Source organism: Leptinotarsa decemlineata, unplaced genomic scaffold (assembly GCF_025532065.1).
Source record: "Leptinotarsa decemlineata unplaced genomic scaffold, Ldec_3_MD MMD2_tig00026354_RagTag_RagTag, whole genome shotgun sequence".
Classification (NCBI taxonomy): Eukaryota; Metazoa; Arthropoda; class Insecta; order Coleoptera; family Chrysomelidae; genus Leptinotarsa; species Leptinotarsa decemlineata.
Window position 1 is genome coordinate 22446364 of NW_027412702.1, and position 24552 is coordinate 22470915.

At 34.3% G+C, this 24552-nt stretch overlaps 1 protein-coding gene across 1 annotated transcript in view; it reads left to right on the forward strand.

Moving 5' to 3' along the window:
- Nucleotides 1–24552, forward strand: part of LOC111505193 (homeobox protein six1) — a 60803-nt gene that overhangs the window by 13895 nt on the left and 22356 nt on the right. Inside the window, exons 3-4 of the mRNA XM_023159968.2 lie at nt 13650–13890; nt 14010–14271. Of these exons, the coding sequence (XP_023015736.1) occupies nt 13650–13890; nt 14010–14271 (503 nt within the window). The remainder of the gene's footprint in view (nt 1–13649; nt 13891–14009; nt 14272–24552) is intronic.

Below are 24552 nucleotides of genomic sequence, written 5' to 3' on the forward strand. Positions count from 1 at the left end.
GTTGTATCTTCGTATTTTATAAACAGAGTTCTACCAGTTAACAAGCCATTGATTACTTGCAAAACATTCACGCCCAATAATTTCGTAAAAATTGGATCTGTTCAAAACTGTATTCAAAATATTTAAAAAGTTTGAGTTGAACTAAATTATAACTTTCAAAACTTGAATCAATTAGAAGCATTATAAACATTTTGGAAATATGATCCTCCTTCTTTTTCAAAAGTGACACTAATTTATATTTTCATTCGCCCCTCCACAAATAAAGCTAATATAAATGATAACAATAAACGATGACATTTTGACTGGCATTATCTGATGATCTTTATTGGTTGATGCCTATTTCCACCCTTGGTGGTAGTAATTGTTTGTGATATTGTGAATTCATCCCCTGTGGATTTCCCTCGTGGTTTTTTCAATGGGGAAGAAGTCCCTCATCCCATGAGACAAAGAAACGTGTTCAAAAGTATTAATCAGGAATGTTTTAACTGAAAGGATAGATGAGTATCTAGATTAGACATGAATAATATTTTTCGATACATTATAAATAGTAATTGTTGACATTTATATGGAAAATTGAAATATTGTGAATACACTGATCCGTAACTGGATGAAAATTAAACACTAACTAACCAAAAATAATTAGACAAATGTGTAATTATTATCATCAATTATATGGAAAAAATGTGAATTGGATAACGAGGCTTATATAAGCAATATATGAAAATAGCATTTAAATAAATAAAAGTAACTATTTTATTCCGTATTTCCTTTATTCCGTTACTAGCTTTCACCCGCGGCTTCGCTTGTGGGTGACAGAAGAAAATAACAATAAATATAGAGAAATTCCCAACAGCTGAAATTGTAGTCAATTGGATTGGATTGGATATTGTCGTGACTGTCAATAATACAGTACGACGGTATTACGGCACTAAGGGTTGTAGCTAGATTTTGAGATTTTTTTGAAAAACAAATTTTTTTCTCTTACATAAAAAATAATTTTTTCCATCAAAAGTATCCTATGTTACTTCTAATACCTCAAATAACAAGTGTACAAAATTTCATGATAATCGGTTGAGGAGTTTTCGCGTGAAACCGTAACAAACAAACTTACATTCGCATTTATAATATTAGTAGAGATTTTTGTGTTATGAAGAACCCATTTTATTGTTGGTAAACTTCTTCATTACATAATATATTTGAAAATTTGATCTTATGTTTTTGAAATGAATAACGGAAAAAGGTTTCCATAATTTTTTTTGTTAGTAGAGTTTTCCGATATTAATCTACTTTTTGAAATCACTGTCTTTACATGCAGTAAAATGTTCCAACTCCATTTTGTGCAGTTCTAACTGTATTTTTAATAGAAGAATGTCAGTGAATTGAGTCGTTGAATAGTCATTTCATTTATTTATATCAATCCTTTCGTTTACAATAGTATTAGTTGCAGAAGATGAATGTTCAGTTTTTTCACAAGTGGATAATTTCCAAAGATTCTGAAAAATATAGATAGTTACTCTTCGACATGCCCATATAAAACAAGATTCATCTACCACTTATAGGTATTTCTAAGTTTATCTTTAACTCCAATTACACACAATCTCATATTAATTCCCTTAGCAAAGCAAAGTACCCCAGTTACTTCTAGATACCCATTTGAATTGTGTGAAGTGCATGAAATGCTTATACTTATTTATTTATTTGACGTGGTATAATATGTTACCATTTTTTTGAGATTGAATTTAGTGAGGTATCCTCAAAAGATATTCATATGCCACCACGGACTTTTGTATACCTATAAAAAAGAACAATATGTAGGCAGTTTAGTTTTTGAGTTAATGTTGTTCAGATAGACAGACAGAGACTGTGGGGACTTTAATCCATAATACTAATTGATTTGAGATAAAATTCACTAATTGAATCATTATAGACTCAAGTCATTAACCTAACACGTTGAGTTCGAAGAGAACCCAAGAACCATCGCGATGATTGTCATTTCAGCCATATGGATAATACTAGAATGAATGAAAATCACTCAGGCAGTTATTCTGAAAAATTTTTCAGAATGATTTAGTCTGTCTTTGTTTTTTTTGAGATTTTGCCTGCTAGAGTTTTGTTAGAACACTACAAATGGAATTTATCAAAAAACTTTTATGAAAACATTTGAAAGTGTAATCCAATACAGGCATTCCTTTCAAAATTCAAGATTTAACTGAAACCTCTGATAATATATTCAAGTAATAAAGAGCAAATAACCTTCAGCTTTTGTTTTTGAAAATTTCATTTGCTATTTATGAAGAGAAACATCTTGATATGCTTTTTATACCCTAAAAAAATTACTCACTATTTTGATAGTCATCAGATTATGATCTATTGTCTTGATATTTATGAAACTTTTTATCACACTCGTAGAAACAATGTTGGTAGGATGAAGTCATACTCGAAGATAAGCGATAGCGTTTTTACACGAGAACAACCGTTGATAAAACCATACAAAAAGACAAAGTCAGGGAATGGCTAATGGTCAGCTTTACACCCACACGGCTACAGTATAGCACCACAGCAAACAGTAATGGTAACTTGAGAAGGTTGAACAAGGAATGATGAATGGGCTCCGAGAATGCACACTTGTGTGGGTGATCACTTTTTGGAATTTTTATTCCTTTCGCTGAATTTGCGAGTTTACTCGGGATGTAATTATTCAGTTTTGACATTTACCTTCTCGGGGTGACAATTAATGTACTTCTTTTCATGAACATGACTTTTTGAACTGCATTATAATCAAAACTTGCCACGTATAATCGAAGATTCTATATCAAGAACTCATAAAGAGCCCTAACTTTTATAGTATGGCATTATATAGGCATATGAGCAATTAACCTTAATTAATTTCAATTACAATCAATTAGGAAATATCGGCTTTTCCACTTCGTATGTGTTGTTGAGAAGGAAGTCAAACTCAAAGTATAATTTTAGATAAAATTTAACTAGACCATTTTATTATCATATTTCTATGAAAATAAATACCCTAGAATTCATCTGAAAAGAAAAAAAGGGTTAATAAAATCAAAATCAGAATTAAAAAACTGTATTGTTGAAGTAATATAGGTAATTATCATTGACATAATCAGTTACAGTATGTAAATAAAATATATGGGTTAATATAAAAATATATATACACAATTGTTCTCCTAAACTCAATAACAACTAAATATATATTTCATTACATTTCATGACATAACTGAGCCCTAAATTACCAGATACTAATATAATGTTTACTGAGTCCTAAATTAACAAATACAAATAAAATGTTCACGCAAATATCAAATGAAATTTGTTTGGGAAAAAATGCGTTAGAGTTTCAGAAGAAGAATACTGTGAAACCTCAACACTACTTCAGAATCTGTTATAATTCCCAATATCGTTCATTCCTGATGGAAAACAGATTTTTTTACCCGTCAATATAATAGAGACAGTGTCAAAGCTATTTTCCGGGTTTGTTAGCCATGGTCTGTACATTTCGTTTACGAATTCGGTAAACATTTATCGAAGGAGATATCGAAGGAGATACCTCGAAGAAGATATCGAAGGAGCGGCATACACCACCATACATGGTGGTGTAGCGGCATACACCACCATATATGGTGGTGTATGCCGCTACGGCAAACAGAGCTATTCTTCTTACTCCTACGCAACTATAGACGAAACGTCAGGAATGAAAACTTGCAGATTATGGTCCTCAACAAACCCTACCTTTACACTCTGTGATAGAGTCGTTTACCAGACTACCCTAATAGCATACATATAACATAAAACTCGCATCTTCTGGAGTCTTGGTTCCATAGAAATTCGTTATGAAGCCAAGCATCAACATAGACCAAGGTCGATGTTGATGCTTTTTCTCTTATTCTCTTCCAGAGGAGAAGCAGAAAGTTAAATAATCATTATCTACTATTACCGCTGCTACCTTTGTGAACATAACAGAATCACTTTCGATTTCTATTTTTTTCCATAATGGTGAGGTAATTTTACATTCCCCCGGATATTCTTCTCTTTATTCAACAAAGATCTTATGGGTTCTGCTAGATCAAAGTTAATATTAAGATAGCAGAACCCATGAATTAGGTTCTCTTTTTGAAAATTTTGAAATGGAAGTAATTTTATGCTCCTCGATTATATTGTTGATCAATTTTGTGTTCTTTGTTTGAATTGCATTTCTGAGTTTATATCACAGGCATACACAGTAAGTGCGAAAATGAATCATTCTGAAAATATTCTTCATGTATTGGACAACTAACAATAATACATTTAGGCTCATCATATAGACTTCTAGTCCTGCCTCCCTCTAATTTTCTATTGTTTTTTAATGATGGGTTGTGCTAGCTTGATCGTTAATCTAGCAAATAGTAAAGTATTTCGAGTTGATTCTGCCAACTTGACGGTCAAACTACCAAAACTCACTGATTTGAGAGAAACAGCAAATCGAAAATCGGAAAGTGGTGAGGATAGAAAACTCAAATGGTCTGCTAATCATGACATACATGAAAAAATTTTTTTAAAGATATTATTTCAACTCTTATCATCTATACATAAAGTCACTACTGAAATATTCAATTCAAAAGATTATCAAAAAGTGTAATGGAGACGTCTGAGCAGTGAAGGATTTTGATTTGTTTCTGCCACTTTAATAGTTAAGTTAACAAAACCCAGCATTGATTTAAAAATGACCAAAATATAAAAACAGGTAATAATGAAGAAGTCCGAATTGAGGCGAAAATTACTACAAATTTTGAATTGGTTATGACAACTCGATTTTCAACTCAACCGTTTATCTAGTCCAGTGGTTCTTAACCTCAGGCATGCGGGACCATTTGACAAAATTTCTGTCAAGCCATGGACCACCAAGTTGGTCAATTAATTTGTAGTTAATATAATGTACCTTACGATAACTACAAATAAACAGATTTCGGTGCTTGTTTTTAATAATCAGAAACGCCGAAAACATAGATATGTTAAAGTTAAAGTTTTTGAGAAAATAGTAACTCTTCTTTAAACATTTTAGCGGCGGGTCGCATTGTATCGTGTCGACTCATGTAACATATTTTTTAGGATGGCTCCGCGGACCGCTTGGGATGCTTCCAGGGACCACCAGTAGTCCGCGGACCACCGGTTGAGAACCACTGACCAAGTCCAACCCACTGTTTTTTTGAACGGTTTTATTTACTTTGACCTGTTTGTTTATTTATTTATTCATTTGTTTGGGTCAAATTTGGTCTTATTGACAGGTTAATTGATTGATTATTGACAGGTTCAGTTTTGATGACAATACAATTTAATAAATTCTGTATGACTGTAAATATATGACGGCCGCAGTTACAAAATGGCGGATTATATATATTTTCACACCTACCTCAATATGGGTATCAAATGGCAGGGCTTGGGTAGTACTATGGATCTCTCCCACCCGTTAGGGTGGCTAAAAATGATACGTCGTTAGCCAAGGTAAGGTAAAAAGTTAAAACATGCTGAGAGCTGTGTGGCATTGGGGTGGATAGAAATCAAAAACTAAAAACTTTAAAGTAAAATAAGTTTAAAAAAATATCTAAAACGTTTTTATCGAAAAAGATACTAAAAACTAAAAAATAATTCAGAAGGTAGAAGGTCCCAGGTAGTAGCCATCACACCACTCTCCTCAGCAATCTACGGTATTGATCAGATGAAAAAATTATAAAATAGTTGGGCATAATATTTACATATTTACTCAGGTTACGCTATGCCTGGAACCTTCTGAATTATTTTTCAATTTCCAGTACATTTTTCAATAAAACCATTTAACATTATTTTTCATTATTTTATTTCAAAATCCCAGGGAAAATCGATAATAGAGAAAAAAAGGAGGTTAAAATGACCCTCAATCTACGGTATTGTCTTTTCTTCGGTTAGTAGCTTGACTGTTTGAACTTTTACCAGAACACATGATGTCTGTCCACGTTAAATGAAACATAAAATGAGCCGAAAACAGATGCAGAAATACGAAAGTTGGAATTTCATACATATAGTTTTCGATTCGCATTCTGAAATACTGTAACTATTATTTGCCCATAACACCATACATTCTTATCGCAGACCGCCTCAATGGCTTCAATATCTTAATTACTTCCTGACAACTCAACACGTAATATATTATCGAAGTAGTGATTCAATTAAGAAGCGAATGTTATCAATACCGTTCGAAATAATCGAATACCAGACCTAGTAGTCACTCACCTGATAGAATCATTTTTTATTCAATGAATATCGTATCGGTAATGAGATTTTTTGCCGTTTCCGATACAGTATATCTCGTTACTCATGCTGTTAGCAATAACAAGCGAAATAACGATAGTACACTAGAATTCAAATATTTCCGTTATCGCAATTACAGTTTGGGTTTTGTATCTATAATGAGTTGTTTTTGTGACGAATAGAATATAGTTATGCATTTTTATATCAGTTTGATATCGACATGCACGTTTTGATAATGCAGAAACCGATTTCATTCGGATTAGTGAAATTCGTGCATTGAAAAGTACCATCTGAATAGGTACTAGACACAATAATATTTATTGTAATGAATATGGCAGATACATTTCCACTTATTTTTCTAGCCATAGTATTTTAAAGGAAGACAACATGAATTGATTAGTTCAACATTTCAAAAAACTCCGGAATCGTACGATATCACTGTCAACACTATATGTCGATCGCACACTGAACACTAAGTCATGCGAAGAGTATGAAATACGGCTAGCACTGTGGGTTAGAGTGAGAAGGAAGGGAAGGTGAACAAACTGGCGCCCTTATGCGTTACGTAACTTCAGTAAGCTGGCGATTGAATAATTTTAAATTATCATTGTTAGAACTGAAAATAACGATGACAGTGTTACTAAATTTACTTTCGTGGGTGTACTAGGTATGAAAACATAATCTCGTTTTCAGTAAGAAGGCAATACCATAGTAAAAATCAACCAGTAAGTCCACTCCCACTACTTTCATTCATGATTTCACAAAGTTCTCGGTGACCCCGAAACGAAGTGAGGAGCCAATTCCGTTCTTTTACCATAGGCGTGCGCTCATATGAAAACGAAATTTAAGGTTATTATAGAATATTTTGTGGTAAATTACTTATAACCAACTACAAAAACTAAAAACAATAATAACAACAGCGAGTTAACTAAACACAATATCAGTTTCCGACCGTTTGTTATAACTAATCCGATATCCGCGGTACCGTCGAATCCTTCGATACTACAGCACTGAACACGTTGGATGAGAATCTCATTCTAAGAGCGGTTGAAGGTCCCCGGCAACTCGGGCGGATCACGTGGTAAGATAGCCTACTGGTTGTATTATTCTACTGTGGTAATACTGTGTGAAAAAATAGGAAATAGATAAATTTGATATCCGTCTTTCTTATAACAACTTGATTTACAAAATCAAGTTCTTAAAAGTATTCATTAGCCTCTATGTGTGGCTATTTAATTTTATAGTCATTTTTAAGTTGTCATGTGATATGTGAGTGGGTCACTCATCCAGCATTTCTCGTCCCAAGAAGTTTGAGAGACGTCATTAACGCGACCAACTACGTGATAATAACTCCAACATACTCGAATGTTTATTTAATGTTTGCATAAAGCATCGTGTTTTGTGGTCGCAACCTTTTGATTTATTGCTTATGGAACCTGTTGTCGAGACACAACAATTTTGAAACGGCTAAACATTCTTTCATCTTTTAATCGACGGGTATATAACTGCTGAAAAATTTTTCAACAATTATAAATCTCCTGCCATTTGAAATTCAAATTGATCGGAATAACTTTTAATTTATCAACAAATTTTATGAAATCAAAAATTATCAATTTATGCATCCGGAATTAATCTTACTTTTCATAAAATTCACTTTGCTTATTATTACATAAATAAACTACTCAAAATGAATATAGAGACATGTCCTTAAAATGCAATAAGTAAAAAAATATGTATTATATTATAAAATAGTTCATAGGTGCCTTTATTAAATTTAACTTACCTTGTTTTCAAAATGCTGTTTGGTAATACGATTAAAAAGAAATACAAATGTACATTGATAGTGAGTACGTCCACCCCTGGCTCTAAGAAGTTCGGCACAACGACGAGGCATGCTTTCCACCAAATTTCTAATTATTTGTTGTGGTAACTGCTCGTAAATCGTCAAAAGAGCATCTGCAACTTGATTCAGATTTTGGAAGGATTGATGATCCTTCAAAAGTCTTTCCAGTTCATCCCAGAGCTGCTCAATAGGATTCAAATCCGGAATATTAGCTGGCCATCTCATGAGATTAATATTGAGGAGCACAATGTTAATTTCATTTCTTACGATCCTGGCTACGTGTGGCCTGGCGTTATCTTGTTGTAAATTGAATCCAGCGCCCATATTTTTGGCAAATGGGACGACATGAGGTTCCAATATCTCCTCTACGTAACGGACAGCCGTTAAAGTCCCTTCCCGAAATACCACAAGGTTCGTGTGTCCTGTCAAAGTTATACCAGCCCATACCATTATCGATCCACCTCCAAATGGAACAATTTCTTGCAAACAGTCATCCAAATAGCGTTCACCGGGACGTCTCCATACCCGAACAAGTCCGTCATTGTTGAATAATATGGAGTTTTTTTAATCTGTAAACATTACATTGACCCACTGCTCAAAATTCCAATTACGATGCGCTTGACAAAAGTTTCTACGATTTCCTCGATGAGCTGGAGTTAATCAAGGGATTCTAGCAGGTCGTCTTGCATGGAGTTGTACTTCGTGAAATCGGTTTCGTATCGTTTGGTTCGAAAGTCGCGTTCCCGTAGCTTCTATAAGGCGACTTTGTAGTGTTCTAGCAGAATCGCTGCGACCCCTAACTGCCCAAAGTCGTAACAAACGATCTTCTCTGCGGGTTGTTGCCCTTTTTCGATTGGGATAAGGGGTTCTTTTTACTATGCCGAAAATTTGGTAGTGATTCCAAGCTCTGGAAACCACAGAATGGTCGTGTAGCATTTGGGCTATACGACGCCTTGAATACCCTACTTCGATCAATGCCACTGCTCTAGCAACTAAAGTAAAGTGAAAGTAAATACAGAATCTTTCATATTAATGATTTTGTAGCTAAAAGTACAAAAAGAAGTAAAAAAGTAAACAACAACCGAATAGAACATGATAAGAATTAGTATGGAGTACACACCAGAAGTGTTTATCATGAAATAATACATATTTTTTACTTATTGGATTTTTAGGATGTGTCACTATATTCATTTTGAAGAGTTTATATTATATATTACATTACATATACCAACTTTGTCCCACTAAACAATTTATATACTCATTTATGCGAATAATTATATAGAGTCATTTCAAATTTGAGGTTAAAATATATAATTGTGATATAAAATTTACTTATATTTTACTATAGAATGAGAAACGCACACAGTTTATCAGCGAAAAGAACTATTTGTCTAGTATCAAAACGTAGAAGCTTCACGAAGATAAAAACATCAACTTTCAGAATTTGGACTTCGAGTTACGTTTGTATTACTGTCTCTCTTTTTTCAAGGACAAAACACAAGCACTACAGGAAAATTCTTAAAGCGCTCTCAGAGCGGTGCCTATGCGAAAGTAGCGATTCACATTGGATTTGAATCGCTGGAGATTAAAACCATTTATTTTTGACGAAACACAAGCACTACAGGAAGATCCTGTAGCGCTTGTGTAGCGATTCACATTGAATTTAAATGGCTAGAGATTAAATCAATTTGACTAGACGCTGTCGAAAAGTAATTTCCGGCGTTGTGAATTCTAGTGTAGAAATTACCTGTTTTGTCTTTTGTTTTAACTTGTAGAAGAAAAGGATTCGTTGATAGTTCATATATAATGATTTTTGGTTTTCAAATGTCCACGTTTTTCGATGTGACGTCAGTGATGCCAATCTCTCACATTCTCAGGGAATAATATTCAGCGATAAATATTTTTTATTTCAATGAAAATGGGTTACAGACACCATAAGAGTCCTCTTCTTCGTCATTTATCCATATTTTAGTAATAAAGAAATTGTGACATAGATAGATGGATAGATATTTATTGTCTACAAATTTTGTTGATGAAAGGTGTCATGTTTAAGAATACATAAAATGTTAAAAATATGTCAAATGTTGTTTTTTAAAGACTATATGATATTAACAAAAATACAGTGGAGAATAAAAATAACAGACCAAAAAAAGCAAAAAAACATCAAAGATAAGAAAAAATGTACAAATATGTTATCAATAACAAACATTATTTTAAAATTACTTGATATAAATCGTAATATACATCGTGATATACCGAAAGAGTGGAATTTGTATGCAAAATACTTTTTCAAACTGTGGAAGCACTTTCCCAAAACAAGGTTCTTTAATGATTTTCTAAATTTTTTAAGTTCATTAATTGACGTAATATGTTTTGGTTGATGACTATATATTTGTCTACTTCTGTAGATTTGAGTCTGCCTGGTCGAAGATGATGTGGAAAGTGAAAGGACAAGTTTTTTATTGCTACGGGTAGACCTTTCTGTGTTGCTTTCAAACTTTTCTTTATGTTTGTGAAGTAAGCAGACTGTCTTAATATTTCATTGCTGCAGAAACGTGGCCTACACAAGTCATGTATCTTCAATTTGAATATTATTCTCAAAGCTCTTTTCTGGATAACGAATATACTCTGCCTGAGCCCCAGAAAGAAATTCCATACAGGAGATGACTCTCCATAAGTGAATAGTGAGCAGTTATTGAAAAATTGAAATTTTGACAGTTTTTGTAATTTTGGAAAATATTGTTCATTGTGCTAAAAATTAATTAATTTTTTAGAGCTATATGAAAAATTATCATTCGAATTCTTACTAACTCATGGAACTTGAAATTTTGACGAAATTTTGGGTACCTACGACATTTTTTGACACTCATTATATACCTTTCATCCATTTTCTCTAGAAGTTATATAAAGCTTATGAAACACGGATCATGGAGTATTGCTATTATTTGTTTACGTCCACTGTTTCGATTTCAGATTGCATTCCTTATCGTTTATTTTGTGATATCTATAATTGGAAAACACGCTTAGGGGCCGGGCTGATTTATTTGTTTATAAATGAATCTGTTCGGTATTCTGGAATGTGTTAATCGATAATAAATGGTGTTTAGTTAGTCTATATAACAGAACCTTTCCATTTCTAATTGTTGAAGCAATTTATATCTTAATTTAAAAAACCAATGGAGATTTTTATCAGAAGACAAGTGTATGAAAACAAATTGAAATAAATTACCTTGTTCCACAAAATACTCTTTTCATTACCCTTCAACAGTACCACGATACATTTTCTCACCCTGTACTTCGACTATTGTAAGTAACTGCTCTTTGATTAGCCCACTAGAAACCTTACAGGCAGATATAAAAATAATGTCCTTGATAAACAACCTATTTTTTCTGAGTTGCGTTCACCCCGCGACACCCCAACAAAATTCTCCTGAACGCTTCCATGGTTAATAGCCCATATTTGGCTAATAGGTGGGGTGTGGTCGAATTGAACTTGTACTAATGAACGTTTCGTCCGCTACTGCGTTGACTACTAGGACGAACGTCATATCTCAAAGTCTCAGCTACTTCAATCAAGCCATGTTTTACTGTACTCTGACCACATATACTTTTCTTGTAACTATCTCAAATGCTGTTCCTCCATAATCGTAATCAGTGATTTGACGCTCAGATTATTTGTAACTGCTTCATTTCTTAAGTTCTTATCCTATCTCTTTTTGTAGCTCATTTTTGTAGCTATTTTTGCTGGTATTCTTATCTGATAACTTCCATAGATTAGAATCCTACAACTTTTTCATATACTTTGTAATTTTTGATATTTTCTGCCTTACTCAAAAGGTAGTTTTCATACGTTGAATAATCTTCAAGTTTTTTCTAGTCTCTCTTTTTTTTCTCCATCTATCATTCCATTATCATCTATAACGATTCCAAGGAGATTATATCTTTCAACTTGTTCTAGTTTCATCTATATCTTTCAACTTGTTCTAGTTTCATCTTAGGATTCTTTTCTCTCATTGATACCCTCATATTCGCCTAATCTGTCTTCATTTCCATGTTTCCCTTAATGTTTAATTCTTATATTTCGTTGTAGAGTGGCTTCTGTGTCTGCTGTTATTATCATGTCTTCTACGAATAGTAGTTTTTGTATAGTGACTAGTTTTCTCATGCTGTTTTCGACCAATAAGCTTTTGCATTTTTTTCTATAAAAATGTAGAATAATAATGGAGACTCAGTATACAAGGTACACATTCTTGTTTCACACTAATTTTGTCTCAAATTCTGTTGGTTCTTTGTTATCGGTTCTTGCTTTATTTTCATTGTTTCTGAATATTATTGGAATTTTATCCCAATACCAAACCGTTGATTTAACACCTCGACACGTGTTTCGATCACCAAGCGATCATCTTCAAGAGGAAGATTCAACAGTTCAATCTTCTGAAGATGATCACTTGGTGATCCAAACACGTATCGAAGTGATCACTTGGTGATCTTGAAGATGATCACTTGGTGATCACTTGGTGATCATCTTCAAGAGGAAACACGTGTCGAGGTGTTAAAATAACGGTTTGGTTAGACTAAAACTCCAGTAATATTCATCACTACACCAAAAGTTCCAAACAGTGCATCACAAGTTTATTGTTTTCAAACAATGATTTGATTACTTTAATAATTTTTTGCCCAATTCTTTCCCTTTTTAGGCTATTCCATACATTTTTTCGTATCTTATCTTCAGAATATCGTTGAGTATTTTGAGAAATTCCTCTTTTCCTCTTTCACCCACGAATTGTATCATCTCCGAGGTAATTTCATCCTGACCTGTAGTTTGTTCTGGTTTTAATTTGCTAACGGTTTCTGGTGTTTCTTTTTCCTTTTATTCATCCATATTTTGCAACTGTTGTTCTTCATCACTGTCTTCCTCTCGGGCTGACTCCTTAAGTTCTTGAAAACATTATTTTCATGATTCCATTGTCACATTTCATTCTACTGAATTTTTTCTGTCTTATCTATTGTATTTTCCAATGCGGGTACTTCCTGTCATAATATCTTTGTTGATCCTCCAAAGAAAGGGTACAACTTATACTTAATGGTCTTTCTGTTCAAAATGCTTTCATCTGTAAAAAAATCTGTTGGAATATGTATAAAGTCGACACTTGTACGAGCTGAAGACTAACAAGGTCTTATTTTTCAACCTGTGATTCCTAAAACTTGCCATTTTAAAATCAACATGAACTTTTTATTTTCTGTGGACTTTTCAATCTTTTTTACAAGTAAATATTTGAAACTGACACTGAAGAAATGACAGTAATCGTGAAAACAGTATATTTTATCCATTATAAAGTTATCAAATCATTATTAATTATTTACTTATCAATCACTCATTTCTGAATTGATACATTGAAAACTATATTTAGATAAAGGAACTCCCTGTCATTGCTCTCTTTCTCATTGCTGGATTTAATGTAATGCAAAAAAAAGTCTTTGTCTCTTCCTAGTATCTTGATATGTTTTTTTATTATGATTTTAGGTACTCCAACAAGCGGGCAACGTAGAAAGATTAGGTAGATTTTTATGGTCGTTACCAGCATGTGATAAACTGCATAACAACGAATCTGTTCTCAAAGCAAAAGCGATAGTAGCGTTCCATAGGGGAAATTTCAAAGAATTATATAGGATACTGGAAAGTCACACGTTTAGTCCCCACAACCACGCCAAATTGCAGGCCCTGTGGCTCAAGGCACATTATATAGAAGCAGAGAGATTAAGAGGTAGGTGACAATTCTCAAGTATTGAAAAATCAGTGGCACAGTATTTGATCCTTGGGGTATACTGAAACAAATATGATATAACTCCAATACCAATAGAGATTTTTTTTATCTGTCGACAGGTAGGCCGTTAGGAGCAGTAGGAAAATACCGCGTGAGGCGGAAATTCCCCCTTCCAAGGACCATATGGGACGGAGAAGAGACTAGTTATTGTTTCAAAGAAAAATCTAGGAGTGTTTTAAGAGACTGGTATTCACACAACCCCTATCCCAGCCCGAGGGAGAAACGAGAATTGGCCGAAGCGACGGGGTTGACAACTACGCAGGTTTCCAACTGGTTCAAGAACAGAAGGCAGAGAGACAGGGCTGCAGAGCACAAAGACAGGTATTTCATTGACTATCATTGAAACGAATTAGCCATTTTGGAAACGACTTCTAAATGAAGTAATAATCAAAACACAGGAATTAACTGATGTATTAGTGTCCTTACAGCGTGTTTTCTATCGAACTGATGAACGTTAACAACATTAGTTTGTCATAAATGATGTTTCGTGGATTTGTTGTTGTGTACAGAATTCAATCGGTTATAGAGATTTGTATCAAAATTTGAAATTAGTTAATGCATTTTTCGTGAAGAAATCAAAGATTTTTTGCTCTGGCCCAGAGCACTTAGAGGAAGAACTGAAAGATCTTGAGATCGATGGATACAGTGTACCAGAGATCAACAAAGTCATGAACTGAATAGTTCCTCGGTCCAAAACGGGAAAGAAGCTCAGATGGTTGCACGTGCGTATCTACCTAGGTATACCTAGGGTCACAAACAGAATTGGGAAACTCTTGGGAAAACACAACATTAAAACGGTTTTCAAACCAAGAAGATACATCACAGCCTCAGGTCGGCTAAAGACGAAAGGGACCCACAATCAGCAGCAAGGGTTTGTCGTATACCGTGCACTTGTAGGCAGGTATAAATCGGAACCACCAAAAATCGATGGGAACAAGGCTGAAGGGGCATGAAAAAAACTGCAGATTAGGCAAAACGAACAAGTCGGCTGTAGTAGTAAAGTGAAGGAAACCACACATTGCCCCCGACCAAGGATACCATAGCCGACTGATACACGGATCGTTTCAACAGAAAAGAGGAAGCTATGAACCTCAACCGAATTTGAACTTCCATTCTAAGAAGTTCAAGAATAGCAAACAGCATAACGTCAGGCAGAAAAGAATCGACGAATATAATTGACAATTTACCTAATCCAGATACAGGTATCGACATACCAAACTACCTGAGTGAACATAAATACGCTTCACGCAGCCGTAAAATCCAGTTATCAGTTAAACTCAGGATGTATAAATCTCTGAAGAAGCTAGCCATTCGCAACAGCGAAACGTCAGGAAGAAATTCCAAAAACCGGCGCGGCGGCCTCCAAATAGTGACACTGAAATCCTTGGTCGAGATTGTTAGTTCATTTTTGAAAGGGCAAACTTCTAGGTCACTGCGAAAAATTGTGCTTAAATTTATTTATTAGTATTTCATCATTTTGACTACCAAAGAAAAAGCTCAATTCATTCGCGTTTCGGAGGGTAAAATGTGCCGTCGTCCATAGAAGTGAAAAAATCAATCATAGCTTGCAGTTTTTCTTTTTGGATTTATTTTCAAACTACCTCGACAGGTGTCGAAAGGTTTTTGAAAATATGTGAAAAATGTCAATTTTGTTAATTGTCTTTCTACATTCGGTCGGTCGGTAGCCAAGCGGTTCGGCGTGGGTGATTTATTCACTCACTCGAATTGACTGCCGTGTTGGTCGGTGGTTCAAGCCCTTGTCTGAACGATCGATCTCCACTTGCTATCGTCCAACCCGTGTTAGGAATCACACGTTAAAAGGTAAGACCTCGTTAATCCTTAGCTCGCACAAGTTTCAACTTCTGAGGGTTGTCGTTCGTAGGGGTGCGACACCTGGCTGACGGAAAAACATATTTTAAACAGATTCGATGTGCTTTCAAGAATGTATTGGTCAATGGTGAATCAAATGTATTTTCATTCAACACGACGTTTCGGTTTTTCATTGAAACGTATTCATGGGTGCTTGGATCCTATTAATTTAGTCAGTGCACATTAGAAAACTTCTGCTGTAATGGGTAGTCAATAATGGACTGACCATTATTAGTCACCAAACTAGCTTTCAAAGGATTAGGAAGTAGTCTTCAATATTCACACGATAAGTAAATACTGACAGAAGGAAAAAGTACCAGAAATGAATGTAGAAAATTGTTCAATGACGACTGATAGTACAACAATTACTAATTCATGTCATTCCGGTCCAGGTTATCTCAAAATTTTTGGAATTATGAGAGAGATGTAAAAATTCTGAGATTGGTAGATCTATATAAACGGGTTTCATCGTGTATTTTAAAGGAAGTAACTTTCTTCATGCAGCTCTACATTTTACTGACGATGTGTATTCTAGCACTGACCATTTGTAACTCCACTATCCACGAATGACATTATAATTTTTTTCCTGAAGGACGGGCGACGTCACCGAAGGGCGCACCACCATAATCAACCAATGACCACTCCTCACACCGTGGGGTAAGTGATCATTGGGTCAGAGAACCATGTGCCCTTAGCGCAGTGAGCCAAGAATGCATTCTTCCTAGATTCGAGAGTAGAGAGAAGGTCATTCAGCGAAGGACTTCAATAAGCAGAATGACCTGAACAGAGTTTGCGGATTTTGAAGAAAAATTCTTGATATTTCTTTAGTTTTCCTCCTCTTTTCGGGCGATATTCGCCTCACCCGGAGCTGGAAAATCCAAGGCAAATAGTGTATATCTGTGATGATTGAAAAGAACTACTTCAGGTTCATTAGCGTGTATGCCTAAGAACGTGGACTAAGAATTTTAGGACCCAGTTGCATCTACGACATGATGACTTCGACAATTGCGAAACTAGCCAAACGTCACACCCATGCTCAATCCCTAAAGAGATGGGATGAAATCTAAGGATGCAATTTCGACAGGATCACCCTTGGCGACCCTGGGAAGCTGGCGCCGGAGAAAATCTTGGGATGACCAGGAAAAATCTACGCTTAACAGTAGGATTTCTGACTGGCCACTGTCAACTAAGGAAACACCTCCACAAAATGGAGCTAGTAGACACACCTCTATGCAGGATGTGTGAACAGGAAGATGAAACTGTCAGGCATTTCCTATGCGAATATCCGGAGTTATCGTCAATAAAAGAGTGTATGTTCGGCGAGCCTTGGCCCACACCTGCCGATATAAAGGAGATGTCTCCCAGATACCTGTCCGCCTTCCTGGAAAGGACAAGATGGACGATGACCTAGGAGGACAACTCCTTGAGAGGATGTACAATGGGTCACATGTGGCCTAAGTGCTACACTCACCCTCCGTAGTCTACAGATACAGAGATGCCTAAGCATGTAGCCTGAGGGTGACGAACGATCACAGCGGATTCAGTATCATCATTATTATGGTCTTCAGGACCCATATTCCTTTCGTTACTTTCAAGTTAGACATATCGTTCCTAGTCATTCAGTGATTAATTCATAGAACATAAGGAGGAAAACTAAAAAACATTGTGAAACAACCTTGTTCACTGAAATTATGACGATAGCATTCTGGTTATTCAGAATCCTCTTGTTCGGGTACAGTGAATGCGCACGGTGAACCAGGTATTTTCCCATGGTGGAATCGATATAAATTGAGTTAATCAAAAGTGCGGTGCATGCAGGCGTACCAACCCGTCGTCGGTCGATCAAATTACGGCGCGGAAGCCGTACAATTATTATTCGATACCCCGGTGTGATGAGTTCGATGTGAAGGGGATGTGTTTCTTTCATTTCATTGTTTCGTATTAATCCGACTACAGACGAGATAGTACAGTGATGATCGAGAACATTATCTCACAGTTGAAATATCTTTTTGTTTTTCAGTATTCAGAATCATAAAATGAAACAAAAGGAGGAGGATTTTTGAATTTTACAGGTAGTTTATGAATGATGACTTATTCTTCATTGAATTTTCTCAGAGATAATTTGAGATCGGCGATTTATGGAATTCTAACATGGTTTTCAATGATAGTCCCATTTGGATATCATGTGATGTCATTTAAAACACTCTCGACTTTTCCCAAGCGCAAGACCGAAAGTATTTTAAAAATGGAACGTTCTCCTAATTACAGACTCTCGACGTGATGGAACTGGCCGTATTGAACCAACATTGTGAAAATTTCTCTAAATTGTCGCTACACCTATTTTACCTTGGAATAACTTCTTCAGGATATTTAGTGTATACCAACCAACTCAATTTCTACATCGTTTTTTTTATATTTTCTAAATATTTGAATAATAACTGTTACTACTACCTAACTGAAAAACAAACTCATCAAATCGGACATATGGTGAGAACAAAAATTACATTGACCTCATATTACCTTCAAAATCTACCCTAATTCAATTGAAATCAATCGTATAATACTTCGTAATCATGACAGAACTCATGATCTTCTGCCAAAAGATGATTTGCAAATGCAACTCAGTCTTGCATTACAAAAAACAAAACATATGTTATTTTGTTCTTCTGAAAAAAGGTCTCCCAGTTTGGCCAATGTAAAGTTTGGGACAAGAACAACTGATATACTCGCGATATATCCTACACTGGTTTCGTCTTTATTGTTTGTAATAAAATTACTCCAACTCTTTCTTATTTAACACACGCTTACTGTTTTTTGAAATTGGATAGACCTGGATCAAATCTTGTTTCCGTCGGATTTCAGAAAGAATGTTGTCAATAATATCCACCTCGTAACTATTGTTGTAACACGGTTCTAAATGCTTTTCGTTGGTGGAATATTCAATAGTGTTTGAAACTATTGAGTGGATGAGAATATTTCAAATTTCCTGTTTTTTATTGGCTAATGGTGAAGCAATGCCGCAAAAGTATTTTTCTTTCGATTGTAACTCTCAATAGTCGGTAATCCAATCTCTATCATGTCAATATGAATCAAGCCAGCTCTAGTATCTGTCCAACGAGTGGGCATTGTGGTTTTCGCCTATCGTTAAAGGCATTACGAGAACTAGAATGGCAGAACGGAATACGTATTGCGTTGCTTTTCGAGGTGTCAGATGTCTGATTCGGTTGAGTCACAGGCTAATTTTAGCGCCGCTCGCCTGAAACCGAATAGCTGGATGTTTTTACAGCAATGTTTCTTGAATTTTAACCCAGTTTTTAGATCATTCAATATTAGAAATGCGAGAATACTTCAAAGGAATCATATAACGATGAAACAATTCAAAACTTTGTGTCAAGCGAATGTACATCCTTACATATTTGGTCCTTTGCCAAACATTTGAAATAAATGAGTAAATCCAAATGGCTGATAATAACTGACTAGCGATCCGCCTCAACTCCGCACGGGTGCAATGCTTATACTCAATTATAAATTAATCCACCAGAGGGTGTGGAGAAACTGTGATGAAAACGTAACTTCATTTCATGAACGAATATTAAAAAATCATTTCTTATTGCACATCTACAACATGACACGAACCTACATACAAAATTTCAGCCTCCAAAAATATAGCGGTACGGAGAAATAGTGATGAAAAGGTAATTTTTATTTGTAAACGCGCATGTTTTACCCCCACGGGAGGTGCACCACTTGGAATATTTGAAAATTCTTTTTAAGTGCGCATCTAAGACCTAAGAAGCACCTATATACCAACATTTAGCTTCCTAGGACTTACCAGTTCAGAGAAACAGAGATGAATGTGTGAGTGTTAAGTTAGTGACTTTCGCATTTATAAGTATAGATTCTGACCTTATAAAAATCAAGGTTTTTCCTCATATTGAAACCTCTTCCTTAGATTATTTCTTTTAGAAGTATAAAATATTGAAAACATTGAAAACTAGGCCGTCAAAACAGACTTCTTCTTGTTCCGAACTGCGATAGAGATTACAACCATGAAATTAACGTAGATTGAATTTGAATATCTCGTTCTTTTATTGATGCCTTCGGCTGAAAATATTCCACAGTGATTGTGATAAAGACTATGATGATGACAATGATGTAAAACTATGCTCAACTCAAATTACTGAAACTCACTAATACAATGAACAAATACAAGAGAATGAGACATTAATTCTTCAATTCAAAAGCTTCGAAAAACTTATGTTCCACATTCAGCTGAAAAACTTCACAACTTCCTTTGTTGTACCCATTCGTAATCTATGTACATTGTAATTTCCTCTGATGATATAGTATTCAAAAACTAGTTTTGCTGCCAAATTTGAAACCTATATGAAACAACTTCTAGTAATTATTAAATATTTTTTCAACTTTCATAAACGGTTTTATCTCTCAGAGGTATATGTTATACATAAAGATGAATTCAAATACTTTCCCGATCAGAAATTAATAATCAATTCGCTTTTCTTTGAAGGTGGTTGACAATCAATTCGCCATCTGTCGGTCTTACGTCACAACGTAGATTAGATAAAAAACTACTTGAACAAAAAATCGGTAGATGGCGAAGAGATATAATTTTTGCAAAAAATACACCTGACGATTTGATATCCACAGTCAGGTGTAGTTTTTGAAATTACTATTCAATAAAAAAAAAAGAGATATACAATCAAGAAAATATTTTGTAGGGGTTTGGTACGAGAGAACATTTATTCGATATAAAACGTTATCACTAGACCAAATTACAGTGTAGGTAACGATCATATAAAAATGTGAAAGGTTGATGAAATCTGTGAATTTTTTCAAATACTATGAAACATACTGTTTCTAAGACTTTCACAAAATTGTAAGGACTTGAATTGTTGGCATAGTTGGCATTATATACATATTAGGCCTTGCTAAAAAAAAAACATTCTTGTACTTACCTCTTCAGATCAATCAATAATTTTTAGATTCTGAAAAGAAAAAACGGTTGATGTCATTGTCATGTAGAAAAATTGTACGCAATATTGAAGTACAGAATCTCCACTAGAGCGGCTCCTGGAAACGCACCTTCACCATTAAAAATGGTGTTCCTCAAGGATCTATATTGAACATAATTGTTTTTCTCGTGTACATCAAACACGATAGCACAATTTTAGAAAACAAAAAATATAATATATTGTCTTTTTTGGGACAGCAAAAGTTGTCACGTATTTCACTGAGTTACCTATGAACATTTTTAATACAAAAGTGAGTAATAGTGACCATTTCAATATATATCGTGCACTATTGAAAGATCACCTGCAGATTTCATTTAATAAAGTAATGTGAGTTGGGAAATTGCTATCTCAACTCAAGAACTCATTTTATTGTGTCCATCAAATGTGTCCTATCAAAAAAAAATATCAATTCCAAAAATTCCCCAAAAATTCGTAGATCTGATTGAGGTTTATGCACCACACAATTTATTTTCATTCAAAGAATGCACCAAACATATAAATAGACTTTTCTATCTAGTACAACGCGAGGTCGAGTTTTGTTTATTTTGAAATAAACTTGAAAATTAGGTTATACTACTAGGAAATATATACCGGAATTGATGATTTTATGTAAGTGGATATCCATAACAGATAAAGAGTGTATGACGAAAGAAGAAAGGTTTTTCAACAGGAGGAAATTATTTGCTGAATCGAACATAGGAAACAGGTTTTTGGAAATAAACCAAAAGCATAATTTTACGTCGTATTTATTCATTTGACATAATTACATTTCATCAGGTACCATTTTCAAATATTCATCAATCTTATATGATTACTAGTACTATGTTGCTGTATCGCTGCTGTTCCAATGTTTTAACAGAATCAGAATCAACGAACTTAGGCGTGTGCACCGTTATAGAACAGTGCTTTCAAAAAATTGTTCTACAGGGCCATCTAGTGGCGAGTTACAGAAAAATTGATAGCCTAGAAACCTTCTCTATGAAAAATTACTTATACATGTCAAGTTTCATCACGATCGGTTGAGCGATATAGAAGTTTATCACTTACCAACCAACCAACCAACCAACCAACAAACATCCATTTTTATATAGTAGATGACAACTGTATTGGTGGTCTTCATAATTTCCTTTATCTTTGACTATCATAAGTAATCCAGTTGGGTACCTTCCAAGTACAATAATATGTTGAATATTATCGAATATGTCTTTCGGCCAATTCCGTACTTCTCTTATATTTATTTCATACCCTTATTTTAGTTTACAGTATTCTTTTTACCTGTCTTCCAAGAGGAAGACAAACATTATAAGCCTGTCCTCAAGAAAAGTTTTATCTTTTATGTTATGAACCATGACCATGATGGACTCTGCAGATGACTTAGTCACCCTAGTCCAAAAGTAATGGTCAATATTTGCCAAAATGTTGAATATTACCATAAGAAACTCATGGGTAACGCACCAAATCTTATATGGGTCAATAAGAAATATATAAAGGAAGAACAGAAGAACTGATTCAATTGAGCAGGAATGGGTATAACAATTACAGAAATACTTCTCACTGCACACTGTCCTTTTATAGGACACTCGAACAAAATAGGCTTGTATTGTGGAAATCTTACCTACAGAAAATTCAGTTTGAACATAAATACTTCCTGTCATATCTTATCATAGAATACAAGCAAATATGGACAAACTAAATCCAGAAAAATATGATAAACATCCAATAGAAGAGCGACACAAACTAGTACAGAGAAAAAGATTGTTTGCATGTGTCATGAAAAGAGCAACATGAAGATGTACCTAATATTTTCCTGTTATTGATTTTACTAAAATCGTGTTTATCTTCTATAAATTTTTCTGAAAGCTTGATTACTATAATAAATAATACCTACGTACTATTGTAGGATTTTTTCCATTAATTTTTTAATGATATTTTTTCCAAAAATGTCATGGTATTTGCATTTTGTCTAGTAATTTGTATACTACTGGAGTTTTTTCTCAACACCAAATCGTTATTTTTAACACCTCGACACGTGTTTCGATCACCAAGTGATCATCTTCAAAGAGGAAGATTAAAACTAGAAACTAATGCGAAGCTAACCCTATTTATGCTATATAGGTATCCCATACAGGTAAACCATCCAGGCGTACCACCCATACAAGTATACCAACCTAAATTAATTTTACAATTTTGCCTTATCTATTATTTTACAATGTATGTTTAAATAAAACAATTTTCAGCTATATAAAAATTGATTTCACAATATTGCCTATCCAAATTTATTTTTGCAATGTATCCTTATGTAGTAATCAGTAAACCCAACAACATTATTTTATTTTAACAAGCTATATATTATGCTCTTTGGTATAGGTCCGTCATTGTTACTCATATTAATGTGTTTACTTATTTCTACACCCTCATAGGCATCTAGTTGCCTGTTGTTGTTAACTTGTCTAACTAATCTTAATGAACTGAAGTTTATGGAGTGGTTTTGTTGCAAAATATGATGGGCGACTGCTGATTTTTCAGGTCTTCCATATTTTAAGTGTGCTATGTGTTCATTATATCTTACTTTAATAGATCTTTTTGTCTGTCCATAATTCAATTCGTAAATTCCAATTTCGTAAATTCCAGACTTTTCCGAATTCTCGACTTTGTTTTTTGGACTTCCCAAAAGACTGTCGACTTATTTCAAAAACCACCTTCATACCTAGTTCTTCGAAAATATTTCCATAGTTCCTCGTATATTGATGGTATGGAACTGAGATGTATTTATCTTGGTTTTTGTCCTTTCTGAAAGTCGAGATTTGGTTCATTCTTTACCTAAACTTCTTCTTCTTTATTAAGTCATCTACAATACCCCTCGAGAAACCGTTAGTGGCTGCTATTTCCTGTATTGTACGTCTTCAACCCAGCACGTTTGTGCTGTCCACAGTGATGTGAACTGTCAGGAATATATCTGTACGTGCTTGTTTCTTTTCTAAATATATCTTAAAAATGGTAGTTGTCCCTTATTTTCTAACTCATACGTGAATTTTATTGATGGACATCTATTATTTAAAATGGAAACAAAGTCGTCAATATTCGATTTTTTGGTATCGAATATCGCGAAAATATCATACACATACATTAGCCAAATCCTAGTAATTTGTCTTCATATTCATTCTGGAAGACATTTCCAGAGGATTTGAAGCATTTTTTAGTTACCTATGTTAAAGCTAATTGCACAAAAAATGTCTTATCTAACCGAGAGATAGTGATGATCTTTTGTTAAAAATAGATAAATAATTTTGTGTTTTCAGATTGACTTGATGATGAGTTGTTTGTTCAGCTAGTACAAAGTGCTGATTAAGATATAAAACATGTGAAGTGATACCGAAATAATGCAAAATATTTCACGAACTCACCAATTACTTTTCAGATTAATGTCACTGATATCAAACCAAGTTATTTCAAGGTTATCTAGACGATTACCTTCGTATACATTCAAAATACGTGTAGCAGTAATATTTATCTATTTCGTAAATCAATAATAAATGTCTCATGAAATACTTACAGGCTTTACTCAATTGTATTTCAGGATACAAATTAAAGAAAATCACTAAACTTTGGAAGTGTCTAAAATAAACCATTTCTGCCTTTCTCTCTGGTATATACATCCAGTCAAGTCTATCAGTGGTATACTTTTTGACTGGAGTGAATA